This window comes from Mercenaria mercenaria, chromosome 12 (assembly GCF_021730395.1).
Source record: "Mercenaria mercenaria strain notata chromosome 12, MADL_Memer_1, whole genome shotgun sequence".
NCBI classification, from domain to species: Eukaryota; Metazoa; Mollusca; class Bivalvia; order Venerida; family Veneridae; genus Mercenaria; species Mercenaria mercenaria.
The window spans coordinates 15,702,233-15,720,127 of record NC_069372.1 but is presented as its reverse complement, the minus strand read 5'-3'; the positions used below and the strand labels follow the sequence as shown (position 1 = coordinate 15,720,127).

At 33.2% G+C, this 17,895-nt stretch overlaps 1 protein-coding gene across 1 annotated transcript; it reads left to right on the top strand.

Moving 5' to 3' along the window:
* The first annotated feature begins 842 nt into the window (after nucleotides 1–842).
* LOC123535467 (uncharacterized) lies at nucleotides 843–15,949 on the top strand. The gene is made up of 6 exons (XM_053520452.1): nucleotides 843–1,030; nucleotides 4,971–5,619; nucleotides 6,505–6,625; nucleotides 7,783–7,799; nucleotides 9,883–10,173; nucleotides 15,720–15,949. The coding sequence occupies exons 1-6, from the start codon at nucleotides 932–934 to the stop codon at nucleotides 15,947–15,949; spliced, it is 1,407 nt and encodes a 468-aa protein (XP_053376427.1). The 5' UTR covers nucleotides 843–931.
* Nucleotides 15,950–17,895: the final 1,946 nt, after the last annotated feature.

Below are 17,895 nucleotides of genomic sequence, written 5' to 3'. Positions count from 1 at the left end.
GTTAGATTTTATGCTCGGTGGCCTACATGGAGCCAGGAAATTTAATTCAAGCATTTAATTAATATTTCACATGTTTAAAGAGGACATTGCGAGAAAGCATGTACCACCGTTTGAAAGAATAACTTTATTATATAGAGGATATTTGTTTGTTTTGAGTGAATACGGAATATATCTCACTGAGAAGTGAGAAAATTTCAAATATTTTCACGAGCGCGTAGCGCGAGTGAAAATGTGAACATTTTCTCACTTCGAGGAGAGATATATTCCATATTCACGAAAAACAAACAAATTTTCTTTTTATTTTATGCTCAATTACGTTTAGATGTACATTTCGCAATAATTTTCAATCTCATCACGGGAAACAGACGCGCGTAAACATACATGACGTCAGACGTGTTGTGACGTTAGAAAGACGCACACAATATAAAGTTCCATTTTATTATATGTTTAGCTGCATAACGTTATGAAAGCCTCATTAAAGTAAAATAATTTCAATCGAGAAATATACTATAAAGAACAAAGTGCGACTACAGTTTTCATCCTGTTTTAAGCAAATAATTTAAAATTCATACACAATGTATGGGAGGATGGAGCTATATCTCTCACAGTGTGAAAATATAGATTTCATATTTTCACAGTATGATTGATGAGATATCAAAATATTTAACTGATAGAATACAGTATTTCATTAGTTAGCATAAGATAAAATGCAGTATTTCATTACTTAGCATAAAATAAACTTCCTCATCTTTATTGCAATCCGATATTTTCAACACAATAAATCCCCGCCATTTAAAAGATATATTTTTTTGCCCGTCATTTTATGTGTTTGTGTTTGTCAAACTTGTTTTTCCTTTCTGTCGTCTTTACAAAGTGTACACATGAATATATTTATACAACTTTCTTGTTTATATCTTAATATTTTATAGAAATGTCTGGACATCGTTTACTTCGTTTGTATAAATTCCTATGGTTTGTTGTCGTCGGAATGATATTAACTCATATCGGATATTACTTCAGATATGACCCGGTAAGTCAGTTCTTTCTTAACAAACAGCTGTCCATATTTCAACACCTTTTGTTATTATTTTAATGTTGTAAAGTTAAAAGAAAAGAGTCTAAAAAAATAAACTAACGTATATTTAACCAATCAACATTTGACATGAACAAATTCAATACATTCATCTATCATTGCTTTGAATTAAAAGAAAATGTTCTATGGTCCCTATTTGACTGAGTGGCCTGTGTTACCGAGGGATGTGACCCCAAACTATGGTACGGTATCTGACCTAAACATTCAGCAAGTTACTGTGCATAATAAACGAATAAACGGAGTTAATTCTATGATCAAAATATGAAAAAGAAGGAGAATAAATAAACTCTTGAATGCGTTTAGAACAGGAGTTAAGGAGGTAGGTAACCTTAATATTTGTATGTGCGCATGTCCAACCGGAAGCTAACGTGACGATTTGCGGCGGCGTTTACGACAAATTAAATGTGTTTTATATCCATTCTTCTGAAAACAAATTATGAACCTGTCTCCGATCTGATGCTTTATGGTTTAATAATGCAGAAATAATGAATAAATTAACGCAGAAACGCCTCAAAACAATGTTGCCTTAAAATGACGTTATTGACGTTATGACGTTACGCGTCAGTTACCGCGCAAAATTAATAGCTTTTATTTTGAAAGTACGTAATTCTGTGCATTTTCTTTATTTGAACTATTTTCAAACAGCCATTATTTGCTGAAATATTTTTTATGAGTCTTTGCTCTAAAAATTATCAGTACTTGGCTTCTTTTATGTGGTTATATTGTATTGTTATGCGGAATGTAAGAAAATGGAGTATGGTAACCCATGTTGTTTGGAATATAGCTGGGTGAAAGCTTACTTCTTACGACCATTTTCAAATAAAAAAAATAGCAGTTTGATTTGTAATACCTATTTTTCAGTTTCCATTGATAATTTGTTACTTATATACTAAAACTAAGATCTAAAATTGTTCAAATTTCAGTAGAAAACTGTGGTTTCTTGAATTTAATTGATGTTACCATGGAAACGAAGCCCGTGACCTATATATCTAAATGTAAAATTCAAAAGCGTTGACACTGGTCTTTTTAAGAAACACAGCTTTGGTTTTTTATTTTCATTTCAACAATATCCATGAGAATAATAGCAGCATGCTGAACGATTTTTCCATGAAAAATGCCAGACGAAGGCTACTGCTGTAAGTATTTTAAGCTGTGGAATTTGTTTGAATAAATGCAAATTACACGAAAATATAACTTACGTTAGAATAATATGTTTTAAAGCTACATTAACAAGAAAGCAAATTCTATTCAATATTTTTATAAGAAATTACGACAAAAAGCAAGATATAAGCTATTTCAAAATTTCTCTGTTGCCATGGTTACTTTAAACTCTAAGAAAAATAGGGTACCATGTAAAGTGCTAATATTCCATGTTGGTCATAAACAGAATGGCACCGAAGCCGTCGAAACCTATTTTTTATACAATGTTGTTTAAAAATGAGAGAAAAATGCATTACCGTGGAAATACGAGCCCCGCGACATATACAATTTAAGCTTATATTAGAAACCTAATGCGCATACTAGTAAAATTATCAATTATGCAGGGCAGACTTCTACGGATATCAATGAAACTAAAATACACTGAAAAATGTTTAATATCCGTATTTTCCTTCTTCTTTCAATATAAATTACCTTTGAAGGGTCATGTTCTTCAAACATGGATAAAAATTAAACTTGAATGGACAGAGATAAACGAAATTGAGATTGTTGCAGTTAAAACATCATATCAAACGAAATACAAAAAAAATGCTGCGATCCAACTAATTGGAATTTACCCTTGTAACAAGTTAACCTAAATGAATACAAAATGTATATGTATATGTGTGGATTAAAGCGAAAGTGGAGAATCTTGAAAATGCATGATGTTTAATCATTAGTAATTTAATTGTTAATAACTTTGTCAGGAGATATTTTAATATAATATCTTTCTCTCCGTGTTTGTATTAATGCTACTTCTATGTTAGCTCATAATAATGATAATAATAATAATAATAATAATAATTATTATTATTATTATTATTATTATTATTATCATCATCATTATTATTATTATTATCAAATTATTTAATAAAGGTTATACATTGTCCATGGATAATGTAGACGAGATGTAAAACAATCTCTTGCTGACTGCGTAGTATTCTTTTGTTGGCTACCCTAATCTAATTCAAATCTGTTGCATTGGGGATACCCTTTTTGCAATTTCTTAATTTAAATCAATACTTATATGAAGTTATTTAACTTAACTGTTTATGATATTTACGGGATTATGTGTATGTGATAGAACTGAATATGAAATATTTATATGTGAGTGTCTGTTTTCCAGATAACCAATAAGATTCTATAACTCTTATTCTTTTGTACCTACGCAAATAAACACAAATTTACTACGTATTACCAACATGCGTATTAGGCCGTGAGCCAAGACCCCAAATTTAAGAAACTAAAACAGACACATTCTACAATGCCAAAGTCTGACAAAAATGTATGTCTGTCGTAAATATGTTCTGTTTAACAGTTTTTTTATTGTTTCAGTAAAATGTTAGAAAAAAGAATCATGTTTTAAATATTATTCTAGTTGTCATACAAGTATAATGAATGTATCCACTCACTATGCAATGTAGTTCACATAACAAAATTGGTATGTATAATGTTGTTTCCAAAAAATTATTTTGCCAGTATTTGCATTTTTTCTAATGTTGACATGGGTAGCAACAAGGATTAATCTGACGAAATTAAACGCAAAAATAACTGATTTATGAAAAAATCTTCAACAGAGTTTCTCAAAAATTGTCCACATTTCTGGTGTTTTGATGACCTACGTTTTAGATATAGTTTTGTTTAGATTAGTGCAAGGGGGCGTAAAGAGTGTTACACATTGAATTAATTGAAATACTGAATATACTGTTTGACGTTATTTACTTCAGGACTAATCTGCTTTCCAGTGTTTTATTTGATTTCTTATTTTTTAACTTAATTTATTTATTTGTCGTATATAAATCTTTGTATTTACATTATTCACCCGTTTCTTTGCAAATATGACGCTGTATATTTTCATTGAGTAATAAGATATTTTAGAATAGTCACAGTTCTTGAATCTGTTTTTTTTTTCTTCTTTTTTTCTTTTTCTTTTTTCGCTCACTTTAATCCTGTATAGCCGTTTGTTCTACATGAGATATCAAATCCGGCCCATCTAGACAGGCCAGTGTGATAATAATTGTTTTATAAACAAGCTTTTTTTGTTTTTGATAAATTAGAAGGTCCTCAAAATGCCCAACGGCTCTGGAAAAATAATTGTGTAAGCTGTCAAAATTAAACCCATAATATGATGCACATGGGTTCTCCGTTGCAGAGTGGTTGAGGTTCTCTGACTTCGAATCACTTGCTCCTCATCGCTGCGATTTCTTTCATGTTGGAAAACCATCCAGCTTGTTTACGGATGATCGGTGGTTCTATCTAGGTGCCCATCATGAAAAGTTGGAAAGCCACCGAATGACCTGTCAATATGCTTGTGTGACATCAATTTAACCAAACAAAAACAAAAAAACTAAAACCATCTCTATCAAGATTTTACAATACCAAAACTTAAACCATCACTCCCGTCATTAGTTTATGTATTTATAGTTTCGTTATTAATTAAGAGTTGTAGAGATTTAAGAACTGCACACTTCTGATTCATATAACACTTTATCCTGCAACATTTTCGTTTTTGTCGTGTTGAGCGACCTGTGAAGTTTCTACTTTTTCTAATTTGGCTTAACTGTGATAAGATAGCTATGACCATTAGGTTAATCTGTAAGCTGTTCTAATAAGTAACTAAAATGAATGACGATATTTGTGCAAAAAGGCACAATTTTTAAGCAGTTTTATTTATTTTCAGTTGGCTTCGGGAAAATCTTCTGTCAGTGAAAGACGGCAAGAAAAAACAACTGATACTCAAATGTATAATCAAAGTGTTAGATTATACTCGGCGTTTATCGATGAAGAATATAATGGAAAATTAAATGAATCAGCTAAAAATCATCCTCTTGTACACAGACAAATAATTGTTATAGCCTGGCAAACTGAAAACGTTGTCAAGGAGACTTTCAAATGTTGCATCTTACAAGGCAAAAATCATGTGATGACATCTAAACCGACCAGAAGCCATCAATGTTGCTACAATATGGGTTTGTTAAGGGCCAGACGCACTGAGTGTCCACTAGTTGGGGAGTTTTCAAAACTAACTGGAGTATCATTAGCGAAATGGAACATGAGCTGTCCAACGGATAAACTATATTATATAACACCAACAGTCCTTGATCCAGTTCTAAAGAAAAATAAATGGGCTGTGTGCAACAAGTACTTCTATGGACCTGGTCCTAATGCAAGACGCCTAGTAGAGTGGTTTGAAATTCATCGTTTTGTTGGAGTAGATAAGTTTACGATACATTACGAAAGTACTCTTAATTCAGCAACGAAAAAGGTTTTACAATTCTATCAAAAGAAAGGACTTGCAGAGGTATTGCATATTGGAGCTCCTTTTAAAGGTATTTTTATCAAACAAATATTCTTAACTGTAAAAAGATGGAACATATTATGTGATGGCTCGTCGTTTGTCCTTCCATCTCTCCGACATATTTAATGTCCGGAGCAAAACTTAATAATTGTTCAAAATATTTACTTCAAATTTTGCATATATAGCCTATCGCATAAATTGGGTCAAAAAGTCAAGGTCTAAGATTGAGCTAAATGGCACATCTTTCCTTCATATTTTCTATCCAGAGCACCACAAGACAAAACCTTTTAATGGTATTGAATCAAAATAGATGGTGACGAAACGATTTCCTCAGAGCTATTATCCACATTTCTACCCCACCCTCATATCTCCCCGCCCTGCAAAAATGTCACTTCTAGTTTCTTGTATCACCACTGCCGCATTACGTCCTAATCCTCCTCAGACAGACATGCACCAACGCACAAACGCACGCACATCTTTCTTTAAATTTTATTTCCCCCTTCCTTGATCTTAAACTTTGAAAGTATTTTGACTCGATTTGCGGAGCCCTTGTTGCTTGAGTTTCAGATGCATATTACCTCTTTAACAATACAATCTTTAATTAATTTAAATAATTTATCATTTCACTTTCGTAATTCAGATCTGGTTTGGACATTTGGTGATACTATAAACACACCTCTGAACACAAGATAGATTTAAACTTGGCTTTTTATGAGGATGCCATTATAAGAGTTTGGGTCATGGTAATTTTCCACGTGTACTTTTTAAATAGAAGTTTATGGCCATAGTGTTTTTTTCTTATCATTTATGAAGACAGAAACCTTCAGAAGGAATGCTGTTGGTGTGGTAACCTTTTATACATATATACATATGACCTCCTGGGAGCCAACTAATACAACACATCCGCTATTTATAGGACAATATGAGAGCTCGACTGAACCATTAATTGAAGCGCCTAAAAATATGTACATGCCATCTAGAATGAAAAGTGGTGAAGGAACTATACATGCTAATCACCCTGCCCAAGGATTTACCAGGTAACCTTCCATGCGATTGTGTATTCCTTTCACTACTCGGAATATTCTTCATGTAGTCCAAATTAATTGGATAGAGTATGAGTAATGTTCTGAAATGTTCTGCCCAAGGATTTACCAGGTAAGCTGCCATGCGATTGCGTATTCCTTTCGCTACATTATTCATGTACTCCAAATCAATTGAGTGAAATATGAGTAATGTTCTGAAATTTTCGGAACGTCTGCTGACTTCTCAGAATTGGTACAGACTGAACAGTCACATTATAAATAAATTACGACAGTGGAAAATAAGGTCTTGGTTGCAGTACACAATGTATGAACATTTGGCAGTGGTACCAGAGCAGAACAGATTACTATTATATTGTCATGATACTGATTAAGAAGACTGCACTGAAACAGAATAGTGTCCGGAGCACTGAAATGAATATGTGGTAAGCATATGGTAACAGTATAGTATGTGCGTCATATTAACATAACGGTTTATAGCTGTGCACAAGAAGGGTACAATTTTATTTAAATTTACAGACATTTACATAATATTTCAAAAGAGAAGAAAACTATAATGTCTGATAAAGTCATAAATTTTATATAACTGTGTGTTTAAAATTCACAAATGCTTGAGTGATCATAGAATACTGTATTCCTCTGTCGGCTCATTTTAGAAAATTGTTTCAAAACATTTATTCCAAAGTCTAATCTTATAATTTTGATACTCGACCTGCAGTATGACCATGCAAAATTTATGTTTGATCTATCATCACCATTAATGATGTTTTTACGGAATATCAAAATAAATTAAGTAGCAAGGTTTAAGGGAGAATCAATAGTTTTCTGTATAATCACTCACGCATATTGTTTAGCTATGTATACATTACCGCATTCGTCTTTCATGCAAATAAAATGTCATTGGTCCACATATTTCATTAAAGCATAAAATGCCTGACTGGTATTTGGCACCGCTGTTTTGTGTTCTTCTTGTCGGGAGGAGTGGGGGTTGGATGGATTAAACGTCGCGCCGACGATTATAGGTCATATGGCGACTTCCCAGAATAGCGATTGATGAAGACCCTAGCGAGGTTCCGAACCCGGGGAGGTTGGGCCAGTGTCCAAATTTGTAGTTTTTAGATGATATGAATATTATCCAATTTTCTATATTTTAGGATATTCCTGGATCCAGGTAAAGCAGCGATACATCATTTCCGGCCATGTAGACCATCTTGGTTTAAGCCCTTCCCAGCAAAGATATTTAGGAATGGAACTGTAACTAAAGTTAATCTAACATGCAGCACATTTTCAAGGGTTCTTCCTATAGTTATGCAGGGACAGTATAATGAACAGATTGGAAGAATGGTCCAGCAAGTGTATTCAACACTCGGAATTTGAATTCAAATGTGGTTATTCATTGTATAAAGTATTAATAATAATGATGTAGACTTTAGTTTATAGAAGAGTATAATTATGACTGTTTTAAACAATACAATTACTATAATACATGCATGAAAACTATTGTATGTTGCCTACGATATCTGTACTAAACTCTTATAAAAATACTCTCTCTTTTTTAAAAATTGGTATCTTTTGTTGCGGCTCTGGTTATACTTTTATTTTGAACACAGTGATTGCATAACACTATGGAGCACAGATTTTGCATTGTGATTTTGCATCCTTACATATTTGAAAATCCACAGTAAATAAATTTGTAAATAGCTGTATAATATTATTTAGAACTTGTATTATATTACATCACTGTTGAAAATGATTATGCTTTTCAAATGAATTTTCCCCGTGCCTCTGGCGTTTAAACCGTACGCCTCAGGAACTCAAACCAGAAGATTCAGGAAGTTCAACCGCAAGCCTCGGGAAGTTATATCGCAAGTCTCAGCAACTTCAAAGCAAATCTCATTAAGTTAGAAATGAACATCAAATGTCAATATTTTTTCCGATTTTGAGTTTAAGAAATAACATATTTCATTTAGTGATTTGTCCTGAATAAATCATTGTTTGGAGTTCAGATGCGAAGGAATTATATCACGAAGGTGCAAACAATAATTTTATTTAAGATCAAATCACAAATGAGATATATCATTTTGATTCTAACACCTTACCAGCACCAACTTAAAAGTACCATTTTGACAGCATTCATTAAATATTTGCCCGTTTTCAATCGGTTTCTTTTCAAGCGCCCAGCTATGCCGTTTGACGCCATGACGTAATAATTGTGACGTCAGAACAGTGAATTATTTTATGACAATTCACTGTTTTCAACCTTCTTTGTTCAATAGGAAAATGAATCGGATCGTGATAGAATCATTGTTTAAATGCATTCCGCTGCGTTAAAATGTACGTTCAAGGGAACAAACTAATTATTATATAGTGCAGATGCGATAAGAAATTATTGTATTTAATCGGTGGGGGGGGGGGGTGTTTCTTCGCGCAATGTTTCCGCTGCAGAATTCGTCTATAGATTTATTTCTGCATCTATTAGTATACGAAGGTATGTAAGTACGGTTTTTATATCCTCAAATTACTTTCTTGAAAGCATAATAAATCAGCGCAAAACGTACACATATATCATATTTCATATTAAAGTGCATAAGCCAAGTAAGTTAGAAAATATCCCCTTAGACTATAAACCCTCTCTACTGTCATATAAACGCATTAAGTTTACGAGTGAAAATAGCAAATTTTAGCATTCTTAAGCTTTTATCGGCAACTATCGAACCAAAATGAAACATTGATTTTATTTTTAAATAGTTGTGCTTAGGAATTCTTATGAGGTAGCAGGGTTCACTTCTCTGACCAACGAAGAAACGCTTTTTACATTCAAGGACAAATACTCTCTGTATGACAATGAAGAAAACTATGACAGTCGACTGAAATACTGTTGAAAAACGGCGTTAAACCCAAAACTACACATTGTACGATGTGCTGATTTATATAAATTTATATCTTGAAAAACCGATTCAGCTGACACACAGGAGGAATGAGGATGAAATTGCAATGTACAGAAGTATACTCCTGAAAAGGGCACAAGAATCTGAGTTATGCCTAAAAGGATCGCTAATACATCGCCACACGACAAAGTCCGAGAAAAGTTATCACAGATATGCTGTTGTTGACTGTTATGCTCTACAAAAATTTGTTAACAATAATGACCCTAAACTACTTGCAAACATATTTACAAGAAAACGCGTAAAATCAGAAACGATTGATGCCTACAGTGTAAATCAAAGCATTGTAGCTTAAACTTACTGATATAGAGAGTAACCTTAATTTTGCAAAACTAGTCATAGATATTCTGCAAGCAGAAAGGCTAGAAGACAGAATCACTATTTATGAACTCAAAGAAGAGGTAAAAACTCTAAAACAGTCGCTCAAAAAGGACAAGGAACAAAAACGAGAAAAAGAGACTGTGACGAAAATTAAAAATTATATTGAGTATTTAAAAAGTAAGCTCACCACTGAAATAAATGAGGAGACCAAACCTAAGGGCTTGAACCTGGAAATTGTTGAATCTTATGAAAATGTCAATGGAAACAATGAAAATCATAGTAAATCGAGAACACCCCATCGCTTTTGAAGTCAATAGAGCAAAAGAAGTTGAAAGAAACCAAAGTTTCGAACAAACACGAAGAAGTTCACAAATTAAATGATAAATCAAGCGTCAATTCCTGCAACTCAGAAATCAAAAGGGCAAGTTTGACAAAACAGAAAAAGCCTGTCGCCGAAAATATAAAGCAAACTGACTCAGAACAACTTTCGTATGCAGATTCCGTGAAACAGCAAATACCAGTATGTATATCAAATACATACGCATACAGCGTCATTGCTGCTGGGAAAATATACACAAGAAAACAATGAACTGTTGCAAACAGGTAAACCTTCATTTGTTGCTAATAGTGAAAGCCAGGAGAAAAATGCCAAACACCATAGAAACCACCGTCAGAATGTAACTTATTTTGAAAGTGTTTATTCACGGAAAACCAGACGGTATTATGTCGGAGAAATAGCCTAATATTCAAATAGAGGTGGCATCATAGAATACCTCACGGAAAATATTGTAGTGCCAGTAGGAATAAAAGTTATAAATACAAAATAACTGTTTGCCAAGATGAATGTTATCTTGTAGAAGACAAGAAATTCTGGCCTCGCCGAATATATTGCAGATGATGGTATTATAAAACAGTGAATTGGAATCAAAGTTTTATACATGCCAGGAGAAAGAGGAACAGGACTACCAGGACGCTGATTAAGTAAACATCCGCCATGAAGGATAAGATATCACTTAGTACTATTATCTTCATCTATTTAATGGCAATTAACAATATACTTACCGATACCAGAACATGCTGTAATATACTTGAATATCAGGCTATTTCTCCGACATAATACCGTCTGGTTTTCCGGGAATAAACACTTTCAAAATAAGTTACATTCTGACGGTTGTTTCTATGGTGTTGTCCTAATGTGTTGGCTGTATGTGTGTGTGTGTGTGGTGCACGCGTCTGCGTGCTGTGGGTTTCGTTTTGAGGAGGCTGCGTTTTTGGTGCGTGGCATTCCCTGTTTGATATTTGTCTTTGTTTTTTTACATGGAATGTACGTGGAGCTATGTCCTCAGTTGGAAGGCTCAGTTATCTTAGTGATAGTTATAATATTGATATCGCATGTGTCATGGAACATAAACTCAAACCTTCAAAGTCATCCACATTTCTAGATACAATTCACACGAACTATAAAACTCATCTATGTGATGAAAGCTCTGGGAAATGTAGCAAAGGAGGAGAATTCGCTAGTATTCAGCACGAAACCATACTTATTACGAACTTGCACAGAATTATCGGCATTCAGCTTTATCGAGAAAACACCTTTCCAGTATGTAAAATAATCAGTTAGGTTAGACAGTACACCAGCTACACACCTGTCAAGTTGATATATTGTTGATGCATTTATGTAATTGTTTATTATATCAAACCCACACGTTTTATACGTCAAATTGTCAACTGATCTTAGAAAATTACTATATATTGATGTTTAAGATATCTCGAGTCAGAAGGGCTTAGGAGTCTGGCTGGACTGAGACCTAGGAAATGGGTCTCATAGATATTAAGATTATGTTAGGCTTTAGATATGACATTTGTTAAGACTTAAGAAGTTACAAAATGAATTATGAAAGTTATGTACGAAATATTCCACCGTGTAAATAAATATCGAAAACGTTCAGACTCGTGTCGCGTGTTGTGTTGTGTTACGTGACACAACTTTATTAAATTTTTGGTGCCGTGACCAGGATGTTGAATTTCAAGATGGGTTGTTGAGACATTACGAAGCAAAGTACTCCTGCAACGACGACACGCTGCCAAGACGAAAGAAGAGAAACTGTGAGTTGCCATTTTACCTATCTTCTAGTGCAATTTTGCAAGCTAGTCTTTTCTTTTATTAAATTTTTGTTTCTGTTTTTGAACAAAATTTTAAGGTAAATTTATTTTTGATCAATTGTTAGACACGAAAAGAAATTCAAATTTATAAAATGATAAAACCTAACTCATAATATACCAAATTCTTAAAAAAAAGGGTAAAATAATAGAAAAAAGAAAACGTAAAAAAGTAAGAAACAATGCATTGAGGAAAATACTCAAGAGACTGAATTAGGAAATGCAAATGTGAAAATATTTATTTTTCGAAAATGTTACTTGTCATATTATGTTTATTTTACTTGTTCCATATGATATTTGTTTCCCTTATGGCCACATTTAAACAGTTTTGAGCATTCCCGCATTGACAAACTGTTTAAAAGAAGGAAGATGGATTGTCCTATGAAACTTGTGTATAGTCATAGATATGCGCAAAATGAGTTGTAAATAGTTTCTGTTGAGGTTATGGGTAATATTTCATCACGAATATATGTGAAAATACAAGGAACGGCTGAAAACTAGTTAGATACTAGTATGTGAAATACGTGTTTAAGATGTTTTATGCATGATAATGCATTCGTGTTTAAGATGTTTTATGCATGATAATGCATTGTTGGGTTAAAGTGTCATTGCTGAATAAATGTGTACATGGTTATCGTTCTAAAAATATGGCTACTTCAGGTCTCAGTAAATTATAAGGTTGGTCTGTTGTGCTGTAAATATTTTGAAGCCTGATATGGCACAAGAATATATTTATTACGTAAAAAGGATTCCAGTGAGGTTGAATTTATATATATTGTGAGATACTTAGTTACTTGATATTGTGTTTGTGAGACTGGAAGTTGTAGTCCCAGTTGTCTTGTAAGATGTATACTATTATACAGACACAGATACTGTCTTCCGAAATCTTTAGTCGGAGTCTTACTATCATAGCGTGAAATCGATGCATATATTGCATTATGAGGTACGTGTGTGTACCGGATATTTTAAGCGCAACAGCTTTTTGTTTTATGAGACCTGATGTAGTATTTTTGTCAAAGAGTTGCAAAATCAGTCGAACGTGCTTTACTTTTCCATGTTACCCTTCATGATTTTCATGCAGAGAATTTTGTCGGAAAATTTATATTTTTCTCGCGGACGACATAATATTTCTGTTGAATCATGTAGAAAGGTTACATTATGGTAATATAATCATGGAAGAAATCATGATCATGCAGTTATTCTGTTATATATGGGTGTTGATTGTTTGTGTTATGTCTATTCGTATTTAGATATGACTGGGCGCTTTATTTTGTAGTTTATTTTGTAGCATTCCTACGCATTCTTAAATATTATATAATTACATTTTTTATGTTGAGAACATGTTCTGCTTTTTGTTAGGAACATATTTTGGCTAATGTCTTTATTTTTCGAATAATGTAAAACGTAGGGCATAGCTTGTAAAAAAGTACAAAGAAGTAAGGTTTTCGGTAACATAACGGTTTATTCGAAGTACAGATACCACTTATGAAAAGAAAGTACGAATGAACTGTCTTGAATAAAATAGGAACTGTCCGAAATAAAATACCGACAAACTGTCAAATTAACATGGGAAAAAGTGTATTCCAAGTCAACATTATAAGTCTTGTCATATTGTGGACTGTCATTATATAATAGCCAAAGGGAGACTCATTACATGTAACGGTTACATATTGGGAAGTACCTGTCAAAGCAAAATGATGACATTAGCATTGTGTATTATGACAATTTGTATACATGCAGTTTTGATTTTATCTGTCATTTATGACAAATGGGAGCAATTTAATAACATAAAGTATTTTCGGTGGTCATCTGAAATATTGGACATTACGTTAATGAAACAGTAATATTATAACTGGAGAACTCTAGAAAATTTCAGAAGTTAGCAAATGAAATTAGATGAATGAACATCATAAACTGGGAGAGGGCTGTACAACGTTATAACAAAAACATGGCCGATGACGGGAAATTCTTAGCTACAGAGATTGATGATGATGCGTTACGCTGTAGAACAATGTTGAAACCAAGGGACAAATGTGTAGAAGGATCGATGGCGAAACAAAGCGACAATAGTGGAGTGGACTGACAATGCTGGGAAGCCTGTAGAGTTTGGCGAAGAAGATGGTCCAGCTGGAAAATTACAGAACACTAAAAAAGAAATAACTAATTTTCTTTTCTCTCTTTCTACTTATCAATACATAATTCATACATTTTGGTCATAACATATCGATTTTACTATTTATTTAAGATCTGTTGTCAAATATCAAAATATTTCGAAAGTAAGATTAATATGCTGAATAAAATCTTTGTATAAATAAGTGAAATTTAAATATCATGATAAATATTTTTACACGCGACAATGATTACAGGCAATTTAGCAATGTTATTAAACGAAATTGTTATCTTTTTCCTAACTCTTATATAGCATGTATTCTAAAAGATGCTCACCTGTGTTTTGCTTTATTTTACAGTTACTGGTTTTGTGAAATATGGATGTAACACGGGTTAAAGAAAAAGTCTAGGAGGAAGAAAGGAGAAGTGCCACTACAAAGGCCGATATAAAATAAAAAAGACTTTTTATGAAATGTGAACATTGTTTAGTTTTAAATACTATTCTCCTTTGTTCTTGTTTATCATTACAACTGTAATTGTATAAATGACTTAAGATTTTTTCTTTAACACTGTTCTTTAATATCATTCCTTCAGATAGTATTCTAATGTTCTTGATCATATTAAATATCATTCTACATGTCATATTGTAAGGCGAGAGATAGTACATCAAGTCTAAATAAATTTAAATTTGTAATTCAAATTTTTTCTTTCGGTGGGTAACGAGAGGTGTAAAGAAATGAGTACAGTTTCTTTATAAAACAGTTCCTATTTACATAGGTCAATAAATATTCCTTTCAACTAAAGGATGGGACTAAGAACGGCACATACGGTAACATTAGTAAGCAATTTAACTGGCTAAGAATTTAACTTCATTTTAAATGAACTTAAAATCTTTGTTTCCATGGGAGATGTAAAGAAATTGATATAATTTCTTTTTGTTGAAAGAAAACACACTTTCCTTATATCTTTTCATAAGTTAAGAAACACTTTTCTTACAAAAAGGCGAGACTAAACAGGTTAAGATCTAGGTTAATTAATAAGTGCGTCACTATAGGAAAACATGTTGTTTTTCTCACGAAGTGCACATAAAATGCATCTAAAGTTATTAGTCAGGTCATATAAGTGTTATACTGCAGTAAAATGATGGACATTGGGTGTAACTTGAGTGACAATTTATCTATATTTTACGAGAAATATTTTTATTGTTTATTACTTTCGGTTTGTACCAGAATTCAATAATTTTGCTTATGTAAATGATGTATTTGACCAATCTGTATAAATATGGAGACAAAATGTGTATTGTCGGACTAAGCTGAAAGGGGACGCCCGCTCACACAGCAACCACGTAGTGGCTCGGAGGCCGGCCAGGGCTACGGCCTTGCGCTGTTCACAGCCTGAGAAGGAACGAAGACGGAGACAGAGAGTTATGAAATACTTTAAGGCTTACTTGTGCTAGATGGAATTTTGTTAGCTCTGTCAGTTAGAAGTTATACTAATGGTGACGGAAAATAAACTAGATAGAAACAAAAAAACAGTGTTTTAAGTTATTTATCCAGATGACTTAAGGAGCGGCTACGCTACAAGTATACATACATCTGTGAATTATCCTGATGACGATTATAAGGAATGCTTGGACAATTTACAGAGTTTGTATGAAGAATACTCACCTTCAGGTACAATCGTTTTCTGTGCTGACTGGAACGTAAACTTACAACATATAGACAATAATAAAAATGGACTGAATTGTACTTTCAAACCGACACTAACAGGCGTGTCGGAGTTGTAATTCCCAAATCAAGAAACGATTTGATCAGTAAATGTCAAATAATAGACGAAGATTGTTGTATCGTCTCAGATCACTAACAAATTGTTACCGTGTTAAACATATCTGTTTTGTCTTACACATCCAAAACTGATTATATAGCGTGGAATAAATGCACAGACTATGACTTGCTAACATGTCCAAACCATCTTGAATCAACGTTGCCAGAGTTTGATCTGAATGAATTTATTCCTACTCCCCAAAGCATTGAAACTTTATACGAACACAGTGTCGACAATTTAATTGTCTTCAAATTCATTACCAAAGAGTACATATTATAATTATAATGCTCATGCGAAGCCCTACTGGTCGATCAAATTGAAAAATGCAAATACCGAACAAAGAAATGCCAGGTTAAAATGAGTCATAAATGGTAGACCACGTGACCAGTCTGAAAATTGTTACGTTTCGTATAAAACTGCTAAACGACGGTTCATAAATACCCAAAAGGAAGAAATACAATTTTTCCGAGATAAATATTACGAAGAACTGAATACAGCAGTCGAATGTGACATGCGCTTATTTTGGAGCTTATTCCGGAACAGGAATGGCAAAACATCCTCTAATATAACAGAACTTAAAGTAAATGAATGTTTAACACGTGATCCATATGAAATTGCTGAAATTTTCAGAGATTATTATGAGCAAATTCTTTCACAAAAAAAAATATGAAAAGTTCGACGACAAAATGTCTGAAAATTTCAAAGTGCTGCAAAGTATTCGTCAAGGGGAATATTATCCAGTTGGTTATATCTCCTTTTTAAAGATGAACTTCTCCAGTTAGTTACTTCAGTCAAGTCCTAAAGGTACAGTAATTGAATCCATAAGAACTGGCAATTCAACGCTTGCAGACGACATTGTCATTCTTTCGCCAAACATAAAATCTCTTAAACATCAGCGAACGATTATGCATGCAGATAGGGATATGAATTCAACCACAGTAAATGTAAATTAATGTACTTTAATTCTTGTACATATTAGTATCAATTTTGAAAGTGCATTCTTAAGGCCTGTTGATTCTGCTGTTCATGCTGGAACTGAATTACACAAATCGCGAAAATCCACAACGGCGGTAGAAGCACGCACCCGGAAAAGCCGCTTATCATTATTATCACTTCTGTCTATCAACTAGACTCCTGGAGATGTAAATCCCTTAGTCTTGGCTTCCTTAGTGAAAAAAGTTTTATTTCCAACAGCTCTTTACGGCTCTGAGTTATGGAATTACATGACTGAAAATTATATTCTAAAACTAGAAAGATTGTTTTGGCAAGCTGCCAAGTGCATTCAACATTTTCTGCGGAGAATTCGAACTGAAATTGCACTCAGTATGCTTGGATGGCTACCTGCTTTTTCAGAAATCGATAACGAAAATTGAATTTCCTTCAAAAACTCTGCACGATGCCTCCAGCTTTACTTACAAGTAAAATGTTTAACTTTAGATTGCACGTATACGCGAATAGATGTTTTACGGGACATAATGGATATATATTCCTGATGTTTGCAGAATTTTGAGAAAATAAAACCTTTTCCATGTTATTGAATCTTATTTAAAAACTGCAAATTTTCCTTGCAAATTCGAATGGAAACGAAAAATGTTAAACGCTATACGCATGTACAATACTCAGCAATGGTCAGAACGATTAAATAACGATGACGAGTTTGTTCGTTTTAAAACTTTGCCAACGGATATCAGCCCATCAGTATTGTGGAGACACCCAGACTCTCTAAGCTCAGTGAAATATGCTTTACGCACTGCTAGAATTGTTGTTTAAGGAAAGCAAAGTGATTTAAAAGCTTGTAAACATTGTAATACACAAACCACTGACTTTATTTTGTATTTAATATCAGAAAGTACATCTCATAAAAGGTCTCGATCCACCTTTCTTGTATCGAAGGTCAATACAGTATTG

Coding starts and splice junctions, on each gene's coding strand:
- LOC123535467 (XM_053520452.1), top strand. CDS start 932: ATGTCTGGACATCGTTTACTTCGTTTGTATAAATTCCTATGGTTTGTT. Junction 5,620..6,504: donor TATTGGAGCTCCTTTTAAAG/GTATTTTTATCA, acceptor CGCTATTTATAG/GACAATATGAGAGCTCGACT. Junction 10,174..15,719: donor TGGAAACAATGAAAATCATA/GTAAATCGAGAA, acceptor TTATTTATCCAG/ATGACTTAAGGAGCGGCTAC.